This window comes from Chiloscyllium punctatum, chromosome 46, assembly GCF_047496795.1.
Source record: "Chiloscyllium punctatum isolate Juve2018m chromosome 46, sChiPun1.3, whole genome shotgun sequence".
In the NCBI taxonomy this organism is placed as follows: Eukaryota; Metazoa; Chordata; class Chondrichthyes; order Orectolobiformes; family Hemiscylliidae; genus Chiloscyllium; species Chiloscyllium punctatum.
This window is the reverse complement of record NC_092784.1, coordinates 48,303,896-48,321,324: the sequence shown is the minus strand read 5'-3', so window position 1 is coordinate 48,321,324 and position 17,429 is coordinate 48,303,896. Positions and strand designations below refer to the sequence as shown.

Sequence of the window (17,429 nt, the reverse complement as noted above, 5' to 3'; positions counted from 1 at the left end):
GTGGTGGGTGCATGAAATACACTGCCAGCAGTGGTAGTAGAATCAGAGACATTAAGGACATTTAAGCAACTGCTAGACAAGCACATGGACAACAGTAAATTGAGGGGCATGTAGGTTAGGGGGTTCATAGTTGATTAAGATAAATGCTCGGCACAACATCATGGGCCAAAGGGCCTGTACTTTGCTGTACTGTTCTGGGTTGAGAATGTGGTGCTGGAAAAGCACAGCAGGTCAGGCAGCATCAGAGGAGCAGGAGAATCAATGTTTCAGGCATAAGCCTCATTCTTGATGAAGGGCATACGCCCGAAATATTGATTCTCCTGCTCCTTGGATGCTGCCTGACCTGCTGTACTTTTTCAGCACCTCACTCTCAACTCTGATCTCCAGCATCTGCAGAACTCATTTTTTCCCTGTACTGTTCTTTGTTCTCAACAATATAGTTATGTTCCCTTGTTCTGGACTCTCCACTCTTCATCCAATGATGAGCAGAAATTACAGTATCCTTACATAAACTACAGTATCCTTCGAGGGACTCCAAACTCTAGTACTTCAAAACCAAGATGCCTTCCCTGAACTGAATGTGGTTCTCTAGATGGTGACTCACCACGAAGGTATACAGCTGCACTGAATCTCGAGAGGTTCTGTGGACCAGAGGTAGTGATCCTACCTCTGAACCAGAAACTTAATGTTCAAATCCCATGCCTACAGAAAGCAATGGCAGAGCACCACATCACGTTGCCCATATATTTGAACCAAACCAATAAGTAAAAACAGATAGGCAGATTCACTTCATTCTGTATTCCAGTCTTCTTGATGAAAAGAACAACACGGACTTGTTGGGCTGAAGGGCCTGTTTCCACACTGTAGGGATTCTATGATATAATTAGCCTTTTGGATTTATTTTTTTCTACCTGACCACTAGTTTCTAGTGATTCCTGTACAAGGTCTCATAAATCACCAGGGGGGTACAGTGGCTCAATGGTTAGCACTGCTGCTTTACAGCATCAGGGACCCAAGTTTGATGTCAGCCTCAGGTGACTGTCTCTGGAGTTTGCATATTTTCCTTATGTCTACATAGGTTTCCTCCAGATGGCCTGATTTCTTCCCACAACCCAAAGATGTACAGATCAGGTGGATTGCCCATAGTATCCAGGGATGTGTAGGTTAGTTGGGTTAGCTATGGGAAGTGTGGGGTTACAAGATCTGGGTGAGATGCTCTTCAGAGGGTCAGTGTGGACTTGATGGGCCAAATGGCCTGCTTCCACACTGTAGGAATTCCATGAAAGCTGTTTCTCCACAGTTGCTACATCTTCCTCTGATAATTTCTTGATGCTCATCTGAACAGAGAGGCAAAGGTTTTAGCTTAACAGATGCAAGGGCACTGTAATGTGGGTGGGTGCAGGAACTAGACTGGAAGTCATGGTTTCTCACTCAGAGGTTAACGAGATGACAAACTGAGCCATAGTCTAGGGCAGGTTCAGGAGAAATGTTCATTTTTGTAACAGCCTTTACTGTTGTCACAGTTTCAGTACTTCTACCGAGCACGTATCACAGTTAAGGATGTGTACAGTAATGTGTAACATTTCAATATTTTTCATGAGTTGCGGATGTTCTTAGCAATTATTGTCTTCAGAAACACGTAATGGGCCACCTACCTGAACCTCTGCAGTCCAGGCACTGAAGGTTTTCCCAAATGGGAAAATAATTCCCATTTTTAGCTCATGGAAATTTAAAAATTTGACACAGTGATGACTAAGGAATGGCCAAGTACTAATCACTAGTCATGATAACTTTAAATTTGGGGTGGGAGCTTGCAGAGGGTGGTAGTTCAATGCATCTGTTGCCAGAAATGAGATTCTTGTCTGATGTGTGCGTGGTCCTTGGCACAAACACCAGTCAATTCAAGTAGCTATCAAAAGTCCATCCACATCATTGCAGCAAAGCTAATGGTCTTCGCTTCTTCATCCGTCAGGTCTATCCCACACAGTGTGTGACAAGAGCAGGTTCATCATTACCCTGAGCTCTACAACAAAATGAAAAATAATTTTTTATGATTGCATTCAGTGAGTTACTTTCTGTCAAAAATGCAAAAGTGCAGGGTTCTCTGATGGTTCAGATGAGTTCATTTCAGCCACGCTGATTAGAATAGTCTCAGCTTCATTTTGAGGCAAACTGGATGACAAACGGCCTTCTGGATTAGCAAAGAGAAATACTAGTCAGGGTCTCTGCTATCCAGTGAAACTTGCTAGCAATACAGGTGAACAGAATCAGGCTCAGATGTGATAGCCCATCTACTGGTTGTTACCAAAGTGACATACGACTGCCAAAGGGAGATGGAGATCAATTAGAAACAGAAGCCCTACAATGCCATTTGTTCTTGGACAGTGACAGCATCAAATCTACTACCTGTTCTCCTCACTGTTATTTCCCTGGCTTCAACAGGACAATTTTAGGCAAGGCATATGAAGAGCACATTCTGTGACAGCACCAAATTTCATGATGTGTTTTTGTTGCATTTCTACCCATTCTTTTCTGGAAATTTACACCAGGTGGAATATCAGCCCAATAATCCAACACTGAAGCATCTGACTTAGCCAACTACACAACAGTGGGCATCAACCAATTTGCTGTCAGTAGAACATGAATAGAGGTCAAGTAAAACCACTTACCGCCCAGGTATTCTTTGGCATGATTGCAGCTCTATTCTTGGGTGAGACAATTCTTTTTGTTCTGAATAGCATGGAAAACCATTTCTTGCACTGGACCCTCACCTTACAGGAAGGAATACAATACACAGCTAATAATCCCTGGACATGTAAACTCAATGTAGTCATTTTGACTTATGCACTAGATTCAATTTTAAAAGGAGGTTATAGCAGGATGCTTAGAAAGTCATAATTTGATCAGGCAGAATCCACATGGTATTGTCAAAAGGAAATCATGTTTTAACTAATTTGTTGGAGTTTTTTGAGGATTAGTACACGGATTTCCAAAATGCATTTGGTGAAATGCTACAGTTACAATACAAGAGCTTTTGGTGTGAATGGTAACATATTAGCATTGACAAAATGCTCATTATCTGTTTGGAAGCAAAGAGAGATAACTGGGCATTTTCTTTGAGTCGACAACATTAGATGCCACAGGGCTCATAGGTGGGGTGTCAACTATTAACAATCTATGTCAATGATTTGGACATAAGGTCAGAATGTATGGTAGCTTTATTATCTAATGATGCCAAGATAGATAAGAAATTAAATTGTCAAGACAAGAGTGTTTGCAAAAGGATATTAGATAGGTTAAGTGAGATGGCAAGAATTTAGCAGATGGAACATAACGTAGAAAAATGTAAAGTTGTCCAATTTGACAGAAGAATAAAAGGGAGCTTATTATTTGAAGGAAGTGAGATTGCAGAACTCAGAAGTACAGAGGGATCTGGATGTCTTGGTATATTAATCATAATCAGTTAGCATGTGAGAACAGCAAGTGATTAGGAAGATAAATGGAATGTTGTTGTTTATTGCAAAGTGAATGGAATATGAAAGTCAAGAAATATTACTGCAGCTGTCCAGGGCCTTGGTCAGAACACATTCGGGCACTGAGTACAGTTTTGATCTCCTTATTTGAAAAGTAATCAGGTGAGAAGCAGTTCTGAGAAGGCTCTTTCCTTGAAAGAGGGGCTTGGATTTAGAATAGAATAGAATCCCTAAAGTGTGGAAACTGGCCATTCAATTCAACAAGTCCACACCGACCCTCGGGAGAATATCCCACCCAAACCTATTCTCCATTACTCTACATTTACCCCTGACTAATGTGCCTAACCTACACATTCCTGACCACTATAAGCAATTTAGTATGCCCAATTGACCTAACTTGCAAAACTTTGGATTGTGGGAGGAAACCATAGCATACAGAGGAAACCCACGCAGACACAGGGAGAATGTGCAAACTCCATACAGACAGTCACCCGAGGTTGGAACTGAACCCAGGTCCCTGCTGCTATCAGGCAACAGTGCTAACCAATAAGCCACCATGCCGCCCATTTTGTGAACAAAGGTTGATAAAGTTGGGCCTTTATCCACTGGAGATTCAAAGAATGAGAGATTATCTTACTGAAACATGCAAGATCCTGAAGGGGTTTGACAAAGGCGTATTCTGGCAGGATTTTTCCCAAGTTGGAAGGAGAGAACGAGGAGAAACAATTTAAGAATAAGAGCTTTCACTTTTAAGATTTAATGATGAGAAATGTTTTGGCTTGGTGAGTTTTTAGTCTGTGGAATTCTCTTCCCATGAAAACCTCCATAGGTCATTCAATACATTTAAGGCCCAGTCAAATTGATTTTTGATAGACAAAGATTTTCTGAGTTATGGTGGCAAACAAAGTGGAATTCAGACCATAATCAGATCAACCATGATATTATTAAATGGTTTGAAGCAGGCTTAAAAGGCTGACTGGCCTACGCCTATCCCCAAGTACAGTTGTAGTTATCTAATTACAGATTTCAACATTCTGTGATGAATTCTATGATCTCTGCTTTATTGAAAATTTCCTCTGTGCAAATTTATGAGCAAATGGTTTAGAAAAGGTTTGTGATATTTGTATGGAATAGAAATAACTTTTGCTATACATTCATTACCAGTGGACACTTGAGAAAGAAAGAACATTGTGCAAGGTCCCAGTAAATAGGGTAAGTATGAATGGCATCAGGAAATGGGCCTTTTTTCCTAGAAAAGAGAAAACTGAATAGTGACCTGACAGAACTGGAGGCTATAATTATAAGATCGTCACAAGTAAATTCATTGACGAATTCAGGAGAAAATTGTTAACTTGGGAGAGTGATGAGAATGTGGAACTCGTGAGCATTAGGAGCAGTTAAAGTAAATAGCATAGATGCATTTAAAGGGACCCTTGATAAACACATAATAAAGAAAGGAATAGGAAATTATATTGTTCAGAGGGGTAAAAAGGAGACTCATTTGGAACGTAAACAGTGGTATGGCTCTGCTGTTTAGAATGACCAGTTCCTGTGCTAGAAACACTACATAATACAATAGCACCTACCTTGGGATTTAACACACACAGGATGACAAAGATGAAGGTGCCCTGGAAACTGTTGACAACGGTAAATAGATAGGCCATTACCAGGGTTTCTTCGTTAAAGTGGAACAAACCAAGAATCCAGCTACAGCCCAGGATAAACATCTGCATGATGGCTTTAAATGCCAACATTCTGCGGAAAAGAGACCTGGGTTAGGTAGGAAATTAGCAGAACATACTCCAACATTCATCAACATGAATGCAACTTTATGTTATATCATGTACATTCCATGGCTGTTATTACTCATGATGTTGCAGATCTGTCCTCCAAGAGTCACAGAGACAATGTAGCACAAGAAGAGACCCTTTGGACCATTAGTTCTGCATGTCCGCAGCCTAGAGGGTAGAGTTGTAAACACCCATTGAGTAGGTTCTTGTAATTTCAGTTATCTGACATCTGGCCCTTTGATATCTGGTTACATGATATGAGCCAAGTTTGCAACTTTAATTAAGCTTACAAATATGTGAATGAAGGGATTAAAAATTGACACTTTTATTAACTTAAGCTGGATGTAACTGGATGTTTTCTTCAGTTATCTGTGCCAAGATTTCCCTGATCTGTTACTTCATTAATTCATCTGTAGTGTACTTCTCTCCAAAGGCAGCTTCTGGGCGTGTTGTCTGCTCACAAAAATTTTTTTTTGTAAATTATTAGCAAAAGAAAATGTTTTTTTGACTTTACGAAAATATAAAGTTATTGAAAATACAACTAATAACAAATACCTGTATAATAAAAAAAACACAAATTACAATACAAATACTGTCTACTAACTACTAATCTACCCAAGAATAAAAGACAAAACCTAACACTATGCAAAACAACACCAATAAATAAGTAACTAATAAATAAAAAAAAGAAAAGCAATTGAAAACACAAAAAAAAACACAAAATAGCTACGCATGGTACAAAGATCCCAATTAAAAGAACGGGAGTGTTGTATATATTCCTGGAGTAACTCAGGAGCCCCCCTTCCAGGGCCCAGGGCTCAACAAACTTAACCATCCTGGTTAAACAAACGCCCTAGTTAAAATAGCCGACAAGTCTATATCAAAATAAATCAAATAGGGCTGACATGTCTTATAAAAATGGTCTGTTGTGTGATGCACAACATTTGTTAAAAAAGTTCCATAATTACATTGTGCCATCCCAACAAACTCGGTGGATTCTCAGACACCCAATTCGTCAGAATATTCTTCCATGCACAGTATGCAAGAATATTAAATAGTTTCTTCCCATGCCCGCCTAACGATGATAAATTCAACAGACCTAAGAGGAGAGATATCGGGTCTACTTAAACTTCAGTCCTCAATATCCTCCCAATCTCTCCCGCCACAGCACTCCAAGAAACACTCAGCCTGTGGAATGTCCAGAAACAGTGGGTAAGAGTACCTACACTTATTTTACATTTGGGGCACATTGGAAATGCCCCTTTTTAAACTTCGCCAGATGGTCCGGTGCCAAATGAATCCTGTGCAGAACTTTTAACTGCGTAGCGCATGTCCTATTAGAGACTGAGATCTTTCGTGTGTTCTCCCATATGTTCTCCCATGTTTCAGAAGAGACCTCCACTCCTAGCTCTTGCTCCCAGACCGCACATAACTGGTTAATATCCTGCCAGGCCCTGGCAATCAGCAGGCAAAAGAGGGCACTAACCGAAAGGGTGCTTGTGGAATACAGCAACAACCTCTCTGCAATGGACTTATAGGGCTTAGTGAGAAGCATAGTCTTCTTCTGGATAAAATCCCTAACCTGAAAAAAAGCAGAAAAGCTCTCTGCAGGGCAACCCTTATTTGCAGCTCAGTTGCTCGAAAGACATCATAACCTCCTCCTCAAACAAGTCTCCCACTCCTCTCACTGCCCACAGTTTGAACCCAGAGCCCATCACCCCTGGTCAGAACCCTGGCATATCAACTGTAGGCGTAAGTGGTGAAGTCTTGGATAAGCAACCCTCACTCTGATGCATAGTGTTCCGGCAGCAGTCCATAACTGTCCTCATCTTATCCATGAGCAATAGGTTAATAAGAGGGCACTTTGCCAGGGAGGCCTCGATATCCAGCTATATTGAGCCCTGATCAGTACCTACCCAATCGCAAACAAAGGACAGCAGGGAACTCAACTGATACCTCCTGATATCTGGAAAATCAAATTCTCCCCCTCCTTGAGGCAACTCCAATTTGGTAATGATTTGGAGATGCCGGTGTTGGACTGGGGTGCACAAAATTAAAAATCACACGACACCTAGTTATAGTCCAACCGATTTAATTGGAAGCACTAGCTTTCGGAGTGCCGCTCCTTCATCAGGCAGTTTAGTAATTTAGTAAGTTTGATGAGGGGCTGCCCACGATGCCAGTCAAAGGAACCAAACCAACCCATTTGTTTCCGCAGCGCTGACCTGGGAAACATTATAGGGAGCATACACATGGGATAAAGCAAATGAGGAAGAACGTTCATCTTATTTAGAGATATTCAAGCCAACCATGAAATTGAAAGAGCCTCCCATCTCTGGAGATCCCACCTAATATTGTCGAGCAAGTGAGCAAAGTTAGTCTGAAATAACCAATCAAACTTGAGGGTAATAAAAATTCCTAGGTATCGGAACCTCACTGTGACCACTTAAAAGGGAACCTAGGGCCACCTTCAACCTCTGGCGCTTTCTTGATGTTCCCCAAAGGCATAGCCTCCAATTTTGCAAAGTTGATCTTATATCCTTAAATAGCCCCAAAAGAATCGATACATTGCATGAGATGGAGTTCGGAGGTCATTGGGTCCAATAGAAACAGAAGGACGCCATTCGCCTACAGTGTAATCTTGTGTACCCTCGATCCCACTTCCGAAACGGTATGTTCTGATGAATGGTCACTGACAGCGGTTCTATCACCAACGTAAACAACAATGGTGAAAGGGGGCAGCCTTGATGACTACGCCTACCAATCCTAAAGTTCACAGACTTCATCCCATTGGTGATGACCATGGCCAGAGGGTGGTGATATAAAATCTCCATCCATCTAGCAAAGACCCCACCCAACTTACACCACTCTAAGAGATAAAAAAGATACGGGAATTCCACCCGGTCAAATGCTTTCTCTGCATCTAAGGAAATCACCAATCCCTGAATCGATCGTTGCTGACAAATTTGGACCATATTCAGCAACCTTCTAATATTATTAGTAGACCTACGGCCTCTTATAAAATCTGTCTCGTCTTCTTTAACAATATAGGGGAACACCTTTTCCAATCTCAGCGCCAAGATCTTAGACAAAATCTTGAAATCTGAATTTAATAGAGAGATGGGCCTGTATGATGTACAATCCTCAGGAACCTTCCCCTTCTTAAAAATTAAGGAAATACTAGCTTTTCTCAAAGATGGTGGTAAGTATTCAGGCATACAGGAGTGATTGTACTTCTCCAACATCAGCCCTAACAGAATCCCTATAAACTCCTTAACTCACCCGAAAGACCATCAGGGCCAGGCTCTTTCCCACTCTGAATTTGCCTAGCTGCCTCCTGCATTTCCTGAGCTGTCAAGGTTTCAAGGTTACCCTGAGAGGTCCAGGTTCTTAAAAAAGGTGTCCATTTTAGCCCACCGCTCCTCACAACCTTCAGACCAATACAATTCAGAGTAAAAACTCCGAAAAGCCTCATTAATCCTTTTGACATTATATGTAAGGACCCCGGCACTGTCTCTGATTGCAGTGATGGATTGGAAGTATGCTTTTTCCTGGTCAGGAATGCGAAATACTTTCCTGGCCTATCCCCATTCTCGAACAGCCTTTGTCAAGCAAAAACAGGTTAATTCTTTGCAGTTTGCAAAGTATTGAATTCAAGGCAGCTCGGAGGGCCGTGATCCGCTGTAGCTTAGTCACCGAAGGCCGCACAAAATGTGCCGCTTCAGCAGCTTTCAACCACGCCTCAAGTAGACGCTGTTGTTCCCCCTTCTGTCGTGTCCAGCTAGCCGAATAGGAAATAGTTAATCCCCAAGCGAAAATTTCCGTAATTTCTCATAGCATAGATGGACGACTAGCCATGCCTGAGTCGATAGTAAAGAATTCCTGAAACTCTTTCAAGAAGTATTCCACAAATTTGGAATCCTTAAGGAGAGAAGGGTCCAAATGCCAGTGCCGCAAACCTAGCCCCCCACTCGGCCTTAAGCTCCAAAATATACCACGCATGACCAGAGATAGCTATGTTCCCAATTTTACAACCCATAACCGAATCTAGAAGAGATCAATCCTCGTGTGACATTTATGAGGATTTGATAAAAAGGTAAAGTCCCTGCTGGTAGGGTGAAGACATCTCCAAATGTCCACCAGCCCCAACTCCTTGCATAAGTTAGCCACCTACTTGGCCTGCGAAGAAATCGTTGGGGATCCACTAGCCATCCTGTCTACTGTCAGATCCAAAAAGCAATTGAAATCCGCCTCCCCCCCCCCCCCCCCCACCGCCCCCTATAATAATGTGCTGTGTTCCAAAGGTACTCAGCTTAGAGAAGGCACTAATCAAAAATTTGAGGGGATGCGCCGGAGGACAGTAGACATTTAAAATGCCATATTCCTCCCCATGTATCAGGGCCTTAAGTATCACAAACCGTCCCTGCTCATCTCTCACCTGCTCTAATAATGTGAATGGAAAATTTTTCTGGATAAGTACTGCCACTTCCCTACTTTTAGTAGTAAAGGATGAAAAGAATACCCGGTCATAACCCCACTGGTTTAGCTTCAGGTGTTGTCCATCAAGATGGGCTTCTGGTAACAGAGCGATATCAACCCTTTCCCTCTTAAAGTTAGAAAGCAGCTTTTTCCTTTTAACAGATGAATGACTTCCCTTGATGTTCCAGGTGCACCATTTAACAAGACACTTAGCCACATCCCCTTTCAGAGACCCTTGAACCCATGAGAGGGAGAATCCTGCTTACAATGTGCCAAGCACAAGTAAATAAAGAGTCAGAGTTGAAGAATTGTGTATACAAAGACTACTCTATCATAACTACAAACAACTATTACTATCAAAACACTACAAAGGAAACCAACTATAAAACCTTGAAAGGAAGACTCTGTCCCCTGCCCATAGGGGGCACTTACCCTACCCATCCCCTCCTTCACAGCTCCTTCAAGCCCGGACTGTGCCCAAGCCTGAGGCGAGAAAAAAACAAGGAGATAATCCTTAAATCAACAAAAAAAAGACAAAGTCAGGATAAGCATGCCGCCCATCCCCGGCTTCATGTCACCCCTACTTGTGATTACAAGAGAAAGAGAACAAACAACAAAAAAAGAGACAACAAAGGATACCCAAGTTCCTCAGCTCTTTTTAACTTCTTCGAAGGACTTCCTCTTTCAAATTAAAACTACCGAGAAATCCTGGAAAAAAATGATTTTTGACCACTTATGCAGCAGTGCCTGTGGGTCTTTTCCCTGTAATTTGGAGGTTTCTATTACTTTTTGCTTGTCCTGGTATGAGCGGAACTGCACTAGGACCGGGCGGGGGCGATGTACTGGCCCAGACCTGAGCACTGCAATCTGCAGCCACTGGACTTGATTTGAAGGCCTAGGAAATGCGACAGCCAGCTTTCAAAGAAGCTGACTGGCTGCCCACCTTCTTCACCTTCCGGAAGCCCGACAATCCGCAGGTTCATCCTCCAACCTTTATTTTTGAGGTTGTCGACCTAGTCTCATAAGGCCCACACCTCTCACTCCAGCAGCTGGCTCCAAACAGATGAGGACTCCATCGCAGTTTCTGAGGCCTTGGTTCAACCCTCCAACTCCTCCAGCCGCTCCCTGAGGCCCTGGATCTCCCATTCATGCTTCTACAGCATGGACGTGATGGATTAGACCTGGGCATGCATCTCCTCATGGATCTCCTCAATCGCAGCCCCAACTTTCTATAGGGGTGTGTCCTCCCTGCTGCTGTTTGCTCGCTCCTTTTCCCTTTGGCATCCTTCCCACTCCCAAATATTAACAAATATGTGTTTTGTAAGGTTTTAAACCAGTAATTGCTCCACATAAGTTGGCCAGGGATGGTAAAAAGCACCAAAAAGCCCTGGCTGTTAGGCAGAGCCGTCCACAGCAGTTCTACAGAATCACTGCCATCTTGCCGAGTCCTCACAGAAGTCTTTAAATCAGTGGTGAGTTGTCACTGCCTTCCACTCTCCAGAGCAGTTCCCACATCTAATGCAGCTGGATTGGGAACATGGTGTTGATGTTATTCTGATACACTCACCCGAGCCAACTTAGCTAACTGAAACCCCCATGAGTCAGCGAATCTAAAATTTGAGAGTTTATGGGTTCAAATCAAATCATAAGCTTAACCCAATTGAGTTAGCTGCAAGAATGGTACTTTGATTCAAATTGCTAGGGCTCATCTGCCCAACTTGCACCTTGTCCCCTTCATTCCTATGATTGCTGTCTCCCAGTTATGCAAAGCCTCGATTTTAAAATATTCACCCTTCTCAAACCCCTACATAGCCTCATCCCTTCTGGAATTCTCTGAGATCTCTGCAGCCTCCAATTCTAGTCTTTTACACATTCTTGACTGTATTGTTCTATGTTCTAATCACTTCACCACTGGTGGCTGATCCTACAGCTGCCTCATACCAAGCTCTGGAATTTCTTTCATGACCGTCCCCACCTCCCAATCTCTCCCCTTCTTTAAAGATTTTGGTCATCTGCCCTAGTATCATTGTCAGTGGCTGAAGTGTCACATTTTGTCAGCTAACATTTCTGTGAAGCCTCTTAGGATGTTGCACAACAATGTTGCACATTGCATAATCACTAGCAAACATCCCCACTTCTGATAGAAAGAAGCTCATTGAAGAAGTAGCTAAAGATGGTTGGCCAAGGACATTATCCTGCAGGACACCTGCAGAGCTTCAACTCACCTCGTGTTTTGAAGTTTAGATACTGTAATGTCACGCTTGGAAACTGATTCTCTCAAAGACCAGAGTGTTACGAGAAAAAGGAATGTGTTGATCTGTTGAAAGATTTTAAAAAGAGAAGTTCAACAAACTAAAAGAGTCCACATTCCCTAAGAGACAAAACAATCAAACAGAGCTTGGGGTTTTGAGACATGTAGGGGGGCAAGAAAGTGTGTGTGAGAGGGGAAGAGAGAGAGAGAGAGAGAGAGACAGACAGACAGACAGACAGAGAATTAAAGTGCAGCAGAACAGATTTTCTAGCCTTTACTGGCAGGTCTTTCTAAAGTGAGGGTCAGGACCCCAAGCGAGCTGAAATTTTGGGGTCATGAACTCCAAAGCAGTAATGGCTACCATCAAATTCTGAGTGAGCTGTTTCAGCTACATACCTTCTCTGACAGGTTCCTCCTTTCACAGCCCTTAAATCCTGTTTTCTCATTTCTCATTGAGGGGTTGTGATAATTATATAGATTCAAAATGGGCATACAGTCAGAAAAGATTTGGGTAGCATTGATCTAAAGCCTGGCACCAGCTGCGAATGAGATATTTCAGGTTTGCAGATGTGAAAGCCTCTATTAATCTAACTCATGGTCCTCTACAGGCCTCAATCCTTCCCTCCTTTAAGAATCTCTTCTTGCCTCTGCATCTCAAGATTGACAATTGTTCTGTGTCTTCTGCATTACATCATCGAATCTGGAGGCAGGACAAATCATGTCTAATTTATGGCTTTCAGCTCAAATTGGGCAGTAATGCTTTGCTTTGTCAAGATCAGCTAAGACCCATTTATACCCTGCCTCTACGTCACTAAAGTATCTTAAATAGATTATTTAACCATACAGTATTAAATATGAGGCGACCTTGGTCTCACATAAAAGGGCAGCACGGTGGCTCAGTGGTTAGCTCTGCTTACCTCACAGCGCCAGGGACCCAGGTTCAATTCCTGCCTCGGGCAACTGTCTGTGTGGAGTTTGCACATTCTCCCCTTGTTTGCATGGGTGTCCTTTGGGTGCTCTGGTTTCCTCCCACAGTCCAAAGATGTGCTGGTTAGATGAATTGGCCATGCTAAATTGCCCGGAGTGTTAGGTGTGTTAGTCAGGTGTAAATGTAGGGGGGTGGGTTGCTCTTTGGAGGGTCGGTGTGGACTTGTTGGGCTGAAGGGCCTGATTCCACACTGTAGGGACTCTAATCATTAACACAATAGCTGTTAAAAAGCAACAACTATGCATTAGTAATTTTGTATGCTTCATATATGCATTATCAAAGAAAATCTTGACACCAGAACACACATGCTTGGTCAAAAAGTTGGATTTTAAGGAGTTTCTTAAGGGTGAAGAGAGAGTTAAAGGTGAGCTCAGGGAGAGAATTCCAGGGTTTTGGGGCTTAGCAGCTGTAACAATGTAAATTGGATATCCCAAGATGTTAGATCTGCAGTAATGCAGAGGTTTCAGAGGCTTGTAGAGTTCGAGGAGGAAAAAGAATTAGGAGGTCCATGTAGGTATTTGAAAAGATACCTACATGAACATCCTGAGTATTGATTCTAGTCAGTCCTTGAGCTCAAGCACATCAGTGTGTACAGTGGGTGACCAGACTTACAGCCATAGAGTCAGAGAGACGTACAGCATCTTTGGTCCAACTTGTCCATGCCGCCAAATATCCTAACTTAATCTAGTCCCATTTGCCAGCATTTGGTCCATAGCCCTCTTAAACCCTTCCTATTCATATAGCCATCCTGATGCCATTTAAATGCTGTAATTGTACCAGCCACCATCACTTCCTCTGGCAGCTCATTCCATAAAGGGACCACCCTCTGTGCGAAAAAGTTGCCCCTTAGATCCCTTTTAAATCTTTCCCCTCTCACCCTGAACCTATGCCCAGTGAAAAAATCTTGTCTGTTTATCCTATCCATACCCCTCATGATTTTATGAACCTCTATAAGGTAACCCCTCAGCCTCCGATATTCCAGGGAAAATAGCCCCAGCCTATTCAGCCTCTCCCTGTAGCTCAAATCCTCCAACCCTTGCAACATCCTGATAAATCTTTTCTGAACCCTTTCAAGTTTCACAAAATTTGGAAGGATACCTGAATTGCACACAATATTCCAAAAGTGGCCTCCAATGTTCTGTACAGCTGCAACATTACCTCCCAAATCCTTTACCCAATGCTCTGACAATAAATGATGGCATGCCAAACTCCTTCTTCAATATCCCATCTACCTGGGACTCTACTTTCAACAAACTATGAACCTGCATTCCAAGGTCTCTTTGTTCAGCAACATTCCCCAGGACCTTTCCATTAAGTGTATAAGTCCTGTTCTGATTTGCTTTCTCAAAATCCAGTACCTCACACTTATCTAAATTAAACTCCATCTGCCACTCCTCAGCCCATTGGCCAATCTGATCAAGATCCCATTTTACTCTGAGGTAACCTTCTTCGCTGTCCACTACACCTCCAATTTTGGTGTCATCTGCAAACGTTATTTGGATGCAGGCAGCAGAGTATTGAAAGTGCTCAAATTCACAGACAGTGAAAGGTGTGAGGCCATCCAAAGGAGAATGTTTGAGTTGAGATAAGATTAGATTACTTACAGTATGGAACAGGCCCTTCGGCCCAATAAGACCACACCGACCCGCCGAAGCGTAACCCACCCAGACTCATTCCCCTAAATTTACCCCTTCACCTAACACTACGGGCAATTTAGTATGGCCAATTCACCTAACCTGCACATTTTTGGATTGTGGGAGGAAACCAGAGCACCGGAGGAAACCCACGCAGACACGGGGAGAATGTGCAAACTCCACACTGACAGTTGCCCAAGGCAGGAATTGAACCTGGGTCCCTGGCGCTGTGAGATAGCAGTGCTAACCACTGTGCTACCCACAACAGAGGCAACAGAGGTAGGAGTGAGCAGAGAGACTGAGACAGGAAACTCAAAGATGGAATTTACTGCAGATTTGAAACATAATCACCTCAATGAATGACCACATTGACACAATCTAAATATAGATAACACAGATACTTACTCCAATTATTGCACAAACAGGCCCCAGGAAGCTCCAGATGAATTTTCTATGTGTTTGTAGCCAGCAGCTGGAGTGTAACAACAGAAGATTTATCATTAAAAATTCTGATACATTAAATCTTCAGTAAATTATAAATTGTGCCCAAGGTTCAGGCATAACCAGTCAGTGAACTCGCCTTATATGCAGCACGAGATTACTTGGGCTGAAAGGCCTGTTTGTCTACTGCATTTTTGATGCAGTTTCACGTTCTGGACTGATTTAGCAAAAGGAGTGGCAGGAGACATGACAACAGAACTCAACAACTGCACCCTCCACCCCCACCCAGAGAAGGGAAAGACCAGGTTACAGAATCACAAAAGTGTTAGGAGGCAGAAGGAAGCCATTCAGTCCCTTATATCTGCCAGTGCTCCTGACAGCCAACCAGTGCCTGCTGTAACTGCAGAAATCAGGTAACAACATTTATCATTTATCTGGACAAATAGCCATCTGCCATCTGCTGTAGTTTCAGGAGTGAAGTATGCTATTTGGGTGAAGAGGCTTTATACACTAAAGGAAGTCAGAACCAATAGAAGTGGTGGAATGTAAAAGAGGAAGAAATGATTAAACCTTAAAGCTACAGAACAAGGGTGAAGAGACGTACACTGTCAACTCTACCACATAATTACAGTTTAGCATGAAGCTTCATCTTCGATAATTTTGTTTCTTGCACGAGTAAAACAGGGAGTCAGTGCAAACAATGAACCCAGTCGGACTTCGACCCTTTCACAGTGTTGTATTCATGTTTATATTAGGCTGGCTTTCTACTTTGGGATCAGCAAAAGTGCCTACTTAAGGAAGGGAAAAATTCAATCAAAGGCTCCAACTCCTATAAACATGCATGAATGTTAATGGTTCAGGTAAGAATTGGTGTCATCTGCAAAACTGACCTCAGACAAATGGTCAACATTTGCAACTGAACCCTATCATTGAAAAATGTTCAATTCAAAGATTTATCAAGGCAATGAAAGCAACAAGCAAATGCTTTCCTGGTAGAGTTCACAAAGTCATCAGATATTTGTTGAATTGCTGGAGTTAATTGCACTTCAGACTGGAAAATGTATTTATATAGCATTTTTCACAGCCTCAGGGGATCCCAAAGTGTTATACAGTCAATGTGTTTTGAAATACAGCCATTGTTCTAATAGAGGAAATGGGGCAACTAATTTGCAATCAACAAATTCCCACTAGATTAGATTAGATTAGATTAGATTAGATTTTAACAGTTTATCTGTTGTTTTCTTCATGATGCTGATTGAGAGAAAGGAGAACTTCCTGGCTATTCTTCACAACAGTGCCTAGGATCTATTACATCCACCTCAGAAGGTAGATAGTACCTGGTTTTAAGCTAAAAATCACACAACACCAGGTTATAGTCCAACAGGTTTAGTTGGAAGCACTAGCTTTCGGAGTGCCGCTCCTTCATCAGGTAGAATTATAACCTGGTGTTGTGTGATTTTTAACTTTGTACACCCCAGTCCAACACAGGCATCTCCAAATCATAGTTTTAAGCTGAAAGACAATATCTATAACATTGTCATGTTATGTGAGTTTTTGTGCATACGTCTCTTTTGTGAGGTTTGAACTTATGACTGTCAGTCTCTGAAAGATGGGGTTTTGACACTGTCTCCTTAATCAAAAATGTATTCACTTGTCCTGATATATCCTTTCAATGTTGGGATCCAAAATGTTTTTGTTAACATTCTTGTCAGGCACCTTGGGACATATAGCACATAATCAAGCCATAGAAATGCAAGCTGTTGTTTGCAGCACTCACTCAGTAGTACACTGGCAATCTCAAGCTGGACTTTGCCTTCAAGTCTTTGGGGTCAGACTCATACACACAAATCTGAGATGGAGAGTTTCATATCCCAAGATCACAAAAGAATTAACAAGCGTTTTCCTATCTTCCGATCAGTCAAAAATAGGGTTAACAAATGAATCGACAGTAAGTTGTCAATTTGCATTGTGAAGTTGGAAAAACAGGAGCCATTACTTACTGCCTGAGTGACCCGTAGCCATTGCAATACACTGCAGCAGAAATAGCCACAATTATTGCAGGAACTCCGTAGCCAACAGGGTACATGAACTTCCCAATTTTTTCCAAATGGGTGATCCTCAATTTTCTGATGTTTCTGACCATGAGGTAGAGCTGGACACCCTCCAGAAACATCCAAACAAATGCAGCCAGAAATAAGTAGTGTAAAAATCCTGCTATAATCCCACACACAACCTGTAACAATAAAAAACACTGTGATAGTCCTTCAGAGACCCCATATTGTTATCGACCCAAAGACATTATACAAGTTCAGCAGAAATATTTGCACATAAGAATGGAAAGTGACCATTTAGGCCTTAAGCCTGTTCTGCTAT

The 17,429-nt window shown here is 42.3% G+C and overlaps 1 protein-coding gene across 1 annotated transcript in view; it reads right to left on the bottom strand.

Moving 5' to 3' along the window:
• Positions 1–368: 368 nt before the first annotated feature.
• LOC140468013 (adhesion G protein-coupled receptor E3-like) overlaps positions 369–17,429 on the bottom strand; it is a 52,197-nt gene continuing 35,136 nt past the window's right edge. The window contains exons 14-19 of the mRNA XM_072564159.1: positions 17,057–17,289; positions 15,021–15,087; positions 11,968–12,059; positions 5,060–5,228; positions 2,670–2,771; positions 369–2,023 (exon numbers count right to left, since the gene is read on the bottom strand). Coding sequence (XP_072420260.1) covers positions 2,012–2,023; positions 2,670–2,771; positions 5,060–5,228; positions 11,968–12,059; positions 15,021–15,087; positions 17,057–17,289 — 675 coding nt within the window. The 3' untranslated portion in view covers positions 369–2,011. The remainder of the gene's footprint in view (positions 2,024–2,669; positions 2,772–5,059; positions 5,229–11,967; positions 12,060–15,020; positions 15,088–17,056; positions 17,290–17,429) is intronic.